This window comes from Natrix helvetica (assembly GCF_964273705.1).
Source record: "Natrix helvetica genome assembly, chromosome: 10".
Lineage (NCBI taxonomy): Eukaryota > Metazoa > Chordata > Lepidosauria > Squamata > Natricidae > Natrix > Natrix helvetica.
The window spans coordinates 13,926,745-13,936,646 of NC_138561.1; the positions used below are offsets into that span (position 1 = coordinate 13,926,745).

The 9,902-nt window shown below is 45.3% G+C and overlaps 1 protein-coding gene across 1 annotated transcript; it reads right to left on the bottom strand.

Moving 5' to 3' along the window:
* LOC309397527 (C-signal-like) lies at nucleotides 1–9,902 on the bottom strand. The gene is made up of 6 exons (XM_081963622.1): nucleotides 9,590–9,902; nucleotides 9,324–9,378; nucleotides 7,227–7,414; nucleotides 5,123–5,281; nucleotides 3,716–3,832; nucleotides 1–1,978 (listed from the first exon to the last, which is right to left on the bottom strand). Exons 1-6 carry the CDS (start codon nucleotides 9,734–9,736, stop codon nucleotides 1,859–1,861), a joined length of 786 nt encoding a protein of 261 aa, XP_081819748.1. The 5' UTR covers nucleotides 9,737–9,902; the 3' UTR covers nucleotides 1–1,858.

A 9,902-nucleotide genomic window follows, 5' to 3' on the forward strand; every position in this document is an offset into this window, starting at 1 on the left:
TTCTCGTGATGGGACCGTGCAAGTCTAAACCTACACGTCTCTTTTATTGGTTACAAAAGTGGGTGGTTACAGAAGGCAAACAAAGGAATCATAGGGAAGATTATAATTTCATACATAGCAACACTTTACACGCGATTATAAAAAGTAGTTACACAGCCCGAAATATCGCAACTTAGAGATGAATACCCAGGAACGGAATGTTATCTGTGAAAAACTCCCTTTCGTACTTGGAAGGTCAGAGAGAAACGTCTTTGAAGTTTTATGTGTCAGTCTTTTGTATATTGAAACCAAAGTATCAGCCTTCACAAGGTACCAGGCTAATTGATGATTGCAACACATTTATCTCATGTTCATCATATGTGGCACACTTCCAAACATATGTGGTCTCCACAGAGGAAGAATTATGATCCTAGATACGACTTAGAGCAGTTGGTGGATTTAACCTTTTCGAAGGTGTGACTTTTAAGCTACTTTAGCAGTTATTGGCATAGTTTTTGTTTGATAAAGGGATTCCTTCTCAAACAGGGAAACTAATGATTAGTTTAGTTGCAGATAGCAATAGCAGTAGTACTTAGACTTTTTACAGCCCTCTCTAAATGGTTTTACACAGTCAGCCTTTTGCCCCCAATAATCTGGGTCCTCATTTTAGTCACCTCAGAAGGACAGAAGGCGGAGTCAACCTTGAGCCTGGTGAGATTTGAACTGCCAAATTGCAGGCAGCCGGTACTCAAGCAGAAGTAGCCTGCAGTACTGCACTCTAACCACTGCGCCACCACGGCTCAGATATTCTACATTTGATAACATTGCTTTAGAAAAAAACACATTTTGGAATCCTGGTGTGAGACTGCACAGGTGACAGTAGCATATGAGTTGTGGTTTAAAACCACAAGTCCCCAATTGTGTGAGCAGCTCTTTAAATCTCAGTCAACAATAGTTCATTCAAGGGAAACGGATATTTGTTTCAAGTTAGGGCTGTAAAATACTTCTTTTCATCCTTCCTACATCTCTAGCCAGTTGGCTTTCTTGAGCGATATAAACTGCTACAGTAGTTTTGGATCAGGACAATAATTCACTTTCCGTTATCCCCAAAACATGATGGTTTGTCCTCAGTTGCCATTCTTATATATCACACACACACACACACACACACACACGTACTATGTTATTTATTAATTCAATTTACAGGTAGTCCTCGGCTTATCGAGCGGCATTGAGCTCGGTATTTCTGTTGCTAAGCGAGACAGGTGTCGAGTGAATTTTGCCCCATTTTACGACCTTTCTTGCCTGGTTGTTAAATGAATCACTGCAGTTGTTAAGTTAGTAACGTGGTTGTTAAATAAATCTGGCTTCCCCATTGACTTTGCTTGTCAGAAGGTTGCAAATGGGGATTGCGTGACCCCAGGACACTGCGTAAATACGAGCCAGTTGCCAAGCGGCTGAATTTTGATCACATAATGATGGGGATGTTGCAATGGTAAGTGTGAAAAACGGTCATAAGTCCTGTAGTAACTTCAAACGGTCACTAAATGAATGGTTGTAAGTCAAGGGCTACCTGTAATACACCACCCATCTCACTATCCAAATGACTTTGGGGCAGCTTGAAATACAAGAAAAGCAGAAATATAAAAACATTAACATGTAACAGGATTAAAGAAAACTAATAAGCAGGTATACGAGGTGGGATCTTCTCTCTTATGCCTCCAGCTTTAAAGACCCCCATCAGGGCCCAAAACCGGTTCGCGGAGCCGAGGCTTTAAGGTTTTTCAGGAAAGTTACGAAGCAAAACTTTGATTGTGGCCAGTCGTCAGGGATCTTCAGGTGTCCTCCTTAAAAGGCAGGCTAATGGAAAGTTGCTGGATTACCAAGGAAGACGTTTTCCATCCCAGTTCACAAAAGTGCCGGTTTCTTTCTCAGAGAGGAGGGCCAGTGTTTTAAGAAGTTCTTGTACACCGTCCTCAACTGCAGTTGGGGCTCTCACCTGGAAAAAAAAAAAGAAGGAAGGAAGGAAGGAGAAAGAAGAAGAAAGAAAGAAAAAGAAAGGAAGGAAGGAGAAGGGGGAGAAAGGAAGGAAGGAAGAAAAGAGAGGAAGGAAGGAAGGAGAAGAAAGAAAGGAAGGAAAAAAGAAAAGAGAAAGGAAGGAAGGGAAGGAAGGAAGAAGAAAGAAAGAAGGAAGGAAGGAAAAAAGGAGAAAGGAAGGAAGGTGAAGGGGAGGAAGGAAGGAAAAGAAACAAAAGAAAGAACAAAAGAGGGGGGAAAAGAATAAACATGAATGAAATATGCCAACTTTTCCCATAATTTATTTGCAAATTCATTTTTTAAATTTTGCATAATTCATTTTTACCTCCATTTCTCTTACTGACGTCGTAAACATTTAATTCATTGTGAAATAAGAAATTTCATTCTTTTTTCATTTTTATCTGATGCAATGAGATACTTAATGGACTACTGAACATCCTTTGTTAAAGAAAAGTGTTAGATTGGGTAATGGATAGGCACACAACAGCTCTTTATTCAGTACAACAAATGAGAACAACCCAGCGAAGGTTGAGTTTGACTACAGCCCTTTTATAGGGAGCTGTCAGACCCTTCGACCAATAGGATTAAACCTCTGTTCCCGCCGGAACAGAGGACCTTGGTGGAAACCATTGAAGTTAGAGCAAGTATCTAACCAATAGGATTAAACCTCTGTTCCTGCCTGAACAGAGGACCTTGGTGGAAACCACTGTAGGTCGAACAAGTATCTAACAAAAAGATCCCAACCAAGTCTAATGAACAGAGGACAAAATGTATTGCCCCAAAACGTTTTCATAGCTATTAACTTAAAAAAAGGAGAATTGGACAAATATATGATTATTTTTCTATAGGACTTTCTTGCCCTGCAAACCCTCCGTTGCCAAATTCATGACAATAAAAGCAAACAGTATTAAATGATCATGTGGCTTTCTTCATATCAAAGAAAGGATGTTACTTCATTAAAGTGGGTTTTTTTCCTGGTTCAAGCGAGCTGCAAGGCCAACCCCAAGACTTTCCCCCCCTGGCTGTTAAAAAAAAATACTTTTGAAAGTCCAGAAAGTGAATTAATGTAATAGCATGATAAGGTAGCAGCTCATATGCAATAGATCAACTTGGCAGCTTGGCCTGTGTTCGGACCTAAGCATAGTACACAAAATTGTCTTCTACAATGTTGTACTTGTCACTGACTTCTTCAGCTTCAACCACAATAATACATGGGCAAACAATCGATACAAACTCAAGGCAAACCACTCCAAACACGATTGCAGAAAATGCGACTTCAGCCACAGAGTGGTCAACGCCTGGAATGCTCTACCTGACTCCGTTGTTACATCCTCAAACCACCATAGCTACAACCTTAAACTGTCCACTGTGGACCTCACCCCATTCCTAAGAGGTCCGTAAAAGGAGCGCGCATAAGAGCACCAGCATGCTTAATGTCCCTTTCCTACTGTCCCCATTTATTTGTATTCATTTCCTTTGTTCATGTTCATACTTAGACCTGTCATCTTGTACATGTTTGACAAATTAATAAATAAAATAAATAAATAAGACCTAAGGACTTCAGCTCCCAGAATTCCTCAGGCCGACTGAGAAATTCTGGGAGTTGAAATCAATAAATTTTGAAGTTGCCAAGGTTGGAGATCCTTGCAGTAAATGAATTAGCTTTATGAGGACAGAGATTCCGCTCTAACCCACTTACCGTTTCGCTTCCATTTCCCATATCTGTCTGCAGCCAACCAGGGTGCAATGCAACACACAGGATCTCGTCTTGGGCATATTGCAGGGACTGGCATCGGTTGAGCATGTTTAAAGCAGCCTAGAAGAGGGGCATTGTAGAAAGAGGAAGGTGAAGGGCATATTCTAGTCCTGCAAAGAATATTGTAGGCTGTGCTGCAGTTGCCATAAAAGCCGATGCAATCCTAGGCTGCATTAGCAGAGGAGTAGAATCAAGATCACGTGAAGTCTTAGTACCACATTATCACGACTTGGTAAGACCACGCTTGGAAATCCAGGTAGTCCTCGACTTACAACAATTCTTTTAGTGGCTGTTAAAACAGCACTGAAAAAAGTGACCTAGAACTGCTTTTCACACTTACGACCATTGCACCATCCCCATGGCCGCGTAATCCACATTGAGACGCTTGGCGGCTCGTTCACATTTATGATGGTTGCAGACCGCAACCATCCTAAATATGAACCAAATATGACTCTGAAATTATTGATAAATGATAAATATCTATGACCTATTTATGGCAGTTGCAGTCTCCTGAGGTCACGTAATCAACTGTGGCGCCCTTCTGATGAGCGAAGTCAATTGGGGAAGGCAGATTCACTTAAGAACCGCATTGCTAACTGAACAACTGCAGTGATTCACTTAACAACGGTGGCCAGGAAGGTGGTAAAATGGGGCAAAAACTCGCTTAGCTGCCGTCTTGCTTAGCAACAGAAAATTTGAGTTCCATTGTGATCATAAGTCGAGCACTACAGGTATTGTCTGAGATTTTATATGAAAATCTATACCAAGGGGGGGGAGGGCTGCACGGGTTCGGCCAATCCTCTAATGAAGATTCTGTGTGGTTGGGTAAAATCCCAAATCTCACTCCTGGCTGGCCCCACCCACTCCTCCCCTCCCAGGAGTCTCTACGCAGCCCGCTACTCCTGCCAGGTAAGTGCAGGGTCCGCATGGAGGCTCAGCACGGAGGGGGGGAAACGGGCCTACCCGAGCTTCCGGAAGTCTGGAAACAGGCTTGTCTCTGGCCTCCGGAAGGACTCCAGAGCCCAGGGAAAGCAGTTTTCGCCCGCCCAGAGGCCCGCGGAAAGCCTCCGGAGACTTAGGAGGGAGAAAAATGAGCCTACCGGAAGTTCTGGAAAGTTCTGCTTCTGGCCTCTGGAGGGCCTCCGGAGCCTGGGGAGGGCAAAAAGTGCCCCCCTCTCCAGTGGTGCAGGAGGTCGAATAGCCCACACCCACCATGACCACGCCCGCTTATCAACAGGGCAGCGAACCCGTTGCTGCAATTTCTGAAGCCCACCCCTGATCTCTAGGTATAAGATCTATAAATCGGATATTGATATGACAGTAAGGGCGGCGGCCAAGCCTTCTGCAAACCTTGCTGCAACGATAGTTGGGGATTTGCCCCACATCCCATGCCAGAAGGTTGGTGATGGAGCCGCAGTCACTGGATACATTAACGATTGCAGCTTTGCTGCAGCTCATGCCTTTCACGAGGCTGTCCTTGGATGCCTTCCTCAGCAAAGGTAGGAAGACCTAAGAAGAAAAAGTGGCGGGGGAAAATTAAAAACAGCGGCATGCTACAGCCGGGTGTGGAAAAGTCACCCCGGGAATCTGCAATAGCAATAGCACTTTAGACGTATATACCGCTTTACAGTGCTTTACAGCCCTCTCTGGGGTGTGATGCTGGTTCGCCTCCTCGTGGCGCATCCTGGATAGTACAGTAGTGTGAACCAAACAACTGGCAACAACTGGCAGCCAGACTACCTTGAAGAATTGGCAAGTTAACGACAGTTGGCAATCAGGCATCTTTGCAGGATTCCTGGCTCTCTAAATAAATTGCAACCGATAAAAAACAACAACATCATGCTATGTCCCAATGCAGCCTGCAAAGCAGTCGGGTTTGACACCCCAAAGAGCTGTGGTGGCATAGTGGTTAGAATGCAGTATTGCAGGCTAACTGTGCCCGCTGACAAGAGTTCAATTCTGACTGGCTCAAGATTGACTCAGCTTTCCATTCTTCTGAGGTCAATAAAAGGAGGAACCAGGTGGTTGGGAGGCAAGATGCTGACTCTGTAAACATGTTAGAGAGTGCTGTAAAGCACTGTGAAGAGCTATATACAGTAGTGGGTTGCAGGCGGTACGCCCCATACGGGTGTACCGGATCCTGCCTGGAGCACCGGATACCATTCTGGTTTGGTGCTCTGCCCGTACCGGTTGGAACAGAATCCGGAACCCACCACTGGCTATATCAGTGACGTGCAGTCAGGGGAGGCACGGGAGGCAGAACCTCACCACTCTCCTCATAAAAGAAAAAAAAATTATCCCCTTTTCTCTTTCATCTCTTTCTTGCGCGTGCAAGCAAAATACCCCCGGATCACGGTGGCAGGGACAGCAACTCCTTCCGCTGCACTGCGGAGAAGAGCCACAGGAAGGAGGGGAATGGGACCATGTGTGCAGGAGGCAGCCCTTCATGTTGGCTCAGGAAGGAGGGGAATGGGACCACGCGTGCAGGAGGCTCCTCAGCACCAACCTCAGATCAGCGCAAGCCGCGGTTCCCTTCCCCTGCACACGTGGTCCCATTCCCCTCCTTCCTGAGCCAACATGAAGGGGACCGCGGCTGCGCTGATTGAGGCTGGCGCTGAGGAGCCTCCTGCACACGTGGTCCCATTCCCCTCCTTCCTGAGCCAACATGAAGGGGACCGCGGCTGCGCTGATCTGAGGCTGGCGCTGAGGAGCCTCCTGCACACGTGGTCCCATTCCCCTCCTTCCTGAGCCAACATGAAGGGCTGCCTCCTGCACACGTGGTCCCATTCCCCTCCTTCCTGTGGCTCTTCTCCGCAGTGCAGCGGAAGGAGTTGCTGTCCCCGCCACCATGATCCTGGGGTATTTTGCTTGCATGCTTGGAAAGATCAAAGTTGTCACAGTCCTCCCTTCATGATGATAATTTGATGACGTTACCAGCCTCACCAGCCATAAACCTCACCGCACGTCACTGGGCTATATACCATATTTTTCGGACTCTTAAGACGCACCGGTGTATAAGACGCACCAAGATTTCGAAGAGGTACGTAAGAAAAAACGTTTTTGCATTCCCTCAACCCCCAGCAACACTCTGCAGGCTTCAGCAGGGCTGAAGGAAGGCATAAAAGCCTCCATTTTTTTCAAAAAACCAGTCCCCTTTCTACCGTTTTTCACAAAAATGGGGATATTTTTGCCTTGCCCCAGCCCTGCTGAAGTCTGCAGAGGGCTGCTGGGAGCTGAGGCAAGGCAAAACAGCCTCAGTTTTTTTGCAAAAAGGGGATGCTGGGTCACGGCTTCGGGAGGCCAAAAATGGCGGTACTCGGTGTATAAGATGCGCCAACATTTCCACACTCTTTTAGGGAGGGGAGAAAGGTGCATCTTATACTCCGAAAAATACGGTAAGTGCTATTGCTAAGCGAGACCTAGTCAAAAGGAGAGATCTTAAGGATATTCCTACCTGGCTCATTACCATAGGACCCACCACATTGGTTTTGTAGACCTCTAACATGTTTTCTGGTGTCTCGGATTCCAGACTGGATGGCTTTACTATTCCAGCATTGTTAAACAACAGATTCAACCCAGCTCCGTCTAGATGTTTAGTAATTTTGGCTGCAGCAGCTTTGATGCTGGATGGATCCGAAGTGTCTAAAACAGAAATGAGAAACGTTTTTGTAAGGGATGCAAATCCCTAGCCAAGAAGCAACGCTGCTGTTTCCCAGCTGGACACACCTAACTGCCTTTTATACATTAGAGTTCTCTATATATTAGAAAAGTGTTTCTCAACCTCAGTTGACAGGTTCCAGCAATCCCAGTCGAATTGCACCTCCCAAGAAGAAGCTGTAACTTGCAGAATTGCAAGATATAGATAGACTAGACTAGACTAGACTAGACTAGACTAGACTAGACGAATAGAACAGAACAGAACAGAATTCTTTATTGGCCAAGTGTGATTGGACACACAAAGAATTTGTCTTTGGTGCAGATGCTCTCAGTGTACAAACATTGGGTGGGTGGATGGATGGATGGATGGATGGATGGATGGATGGATGGATGGATGGATAGATGGATAGATGGAGATGGAGATGATGATGGAGTTGGAGATATTGCATTCAGGCTTACTGAAATATATATTTGCTAAGGTGTTTGAGAAAATGAATTGTGGTTTAAGGTGCAGCAGGTTTCTTATAATCCAGTATGAAGACCAATGATGCACTCTAAAACTAGCCATTACAATACAAAAGCATGATTGTTGCACGCACACACACACACACACACAAACTTTAATCTCCAAAACAGAACACTTCAACAAGAGAATAATTATGGAAGCTATCGAAATAGAGAAACACCCCCACAACATGAATAAATGTGACAATACCTCCCGCTTGCCAGACATCTGGAAACCAGCCCTAGTCAACAAATGAGCCCCACCCACCACCCAGGCCGTTACAACACAAAACAACAACGGACACACAGTCAGCACCAATCAGCACCAATCTACCAATCATGATACAGCCACACAGCCAATCAATCCACTTACTGAAACAATGCCAGCACTCCACACACACACACACCCCACCAAGATTTATAGAAAGACAGCAGCTCCGGTCATGCTTTAAGCCAAAAACATCAGCCTGAGGATGGCGAGTGAGACCTTGCCGAAACGTTGCCAAGACAATCTCAATTGGCATCCATGTTCATTATTCAGTGCCTATCGTATTAGCCTGTGTTTTGTTTTTTTAAATGTTATCATGCAACCGCTAACTGCCTATGTACAGTTTACCTATTTGTATATTTAAGTATAACTATATTTTGTATTCATACTGTTTTAATATGACTGTACACCGCCCCGAGTCCTGTTTAGGAAAGGGTGCGGTTTATAAATTAAAGTTTATTATTATTATTATTATTATTTATCTAGCTTAAAATCTCAGCACGACAGAGAACAAATAAATCCCTTCGTTTTACAACTTTTTTATTTTGGCAGCCATACGCCTGGCTATTAATGCAACCTTTGGGAGACAAAGGGAATGAACTAAAGAAGAAAACACGTGATCAAAATTCAAACGCTTGGCAATTGACTCGTATATATGACCGTTGCAATGTCTTTGTTCACCTTTTGCGACCTTCTGACCAGCAAAGTCAATGGGGAAGTCAGATTCACTTAACAACAATTTGACTAGTTTAACAACTACAGTGGTTCCTTTAACCACTGCAGCAAAGGAAGGTCGTAAAACAGGGCAAACTGATTTAACCAAGGTTTCAAGTTAGCCAGAGAAATGTTGGGCTCAACTGCGTAAGTCGTAAGTCAAGGACTATCTCTACTTCCATCTCAGAAAAAAAAAATCCCCACGCAAGTCAGCTCTTGGCCCATCAGGACGGGGGGAAGGATGGGGGGCAACCAGCGATCGTCCAGACACCGCTGAGCCACCAGTGGCTGGCTCTCTGACCCAGGTGGAAGGACAATAGTCATAAATGCTGAGAGTTAGGAGCCAGCCATAGCGAAAGGGCTGTGCTTTGCTTGCTTTGAATGCAAGGGCAGCAGCCTGGGACTCACCGAGCTGGATGACTTCTATTTGGTGCTGGTATTGGGCAGCCAGATTCTTCAGGCTCTGAAAGATACAAAAGCGAAAGGCTCTGGAAGCTGTTTTGGGGTTGGTGAAGACTGTGAGGCAGAGCAGAAAGAACAGCAGGAGGGTGTTAAATTATTTGAGAAGAGAAGAGAATGCTTGTAAGAAGTTTCCATCTCTTTCCCTTTCCCAAGCAAAGTTATTAGAGCAAAGTTATTACCAGTAATCCCAGCTGATTCCTTCCGGGGCTCACCTTTGCACCAGGTCCCTCTGGGTCACGGCAAGTGGCAAAGATCCATTCTGGTGGGTCTCTTTTCCCCACCAGTTGCTTCACCAGCTCCAGGCCGATGCCCCGGTTAGATCCCGTCACCAGGACGCTGCGTGGATTCAGCACTTCCATCTCCTTCGGTAGACCGAGCCCAACTGGAAAAGTTACGCAACTTGTGTTCAATAAATCAGGTTTCTGTCCTCTTTCATCTGCTTTGGCTTCCAAAAGCTGTCTCTGTTCTTTGCACTTCTGCTGCCTACATTGGGCAGGCGATCAGAAGCACTGTAGGTAACTGCCC

Excerpts from the sequence above, each read along its gene's own strand:
- LOC309397527 (XM_081963622.1), bottom strand. The coding sequence starts at position 9,736 with ATGGAAGTGCTGAATCCACGCAGCGTCCTGGTGACGGGATCTAACCGG. Across the intron at positions 5,282-7,226 it reads GTCCTATGGTAATGAGCCAG|GTCTTCCTACCTTTGCTGAG; the intron begins GTAGGAATATCC and ends TTTTCTTCTTAG. Across the intron at positions 3,833-5,122 it reads CCAACTATCGTTGCAGCAAG|GCTGCTTTAAACATGCTCAA; the intron begins GTTTGCAGAAGG and ends CCCCTCTTCTAG.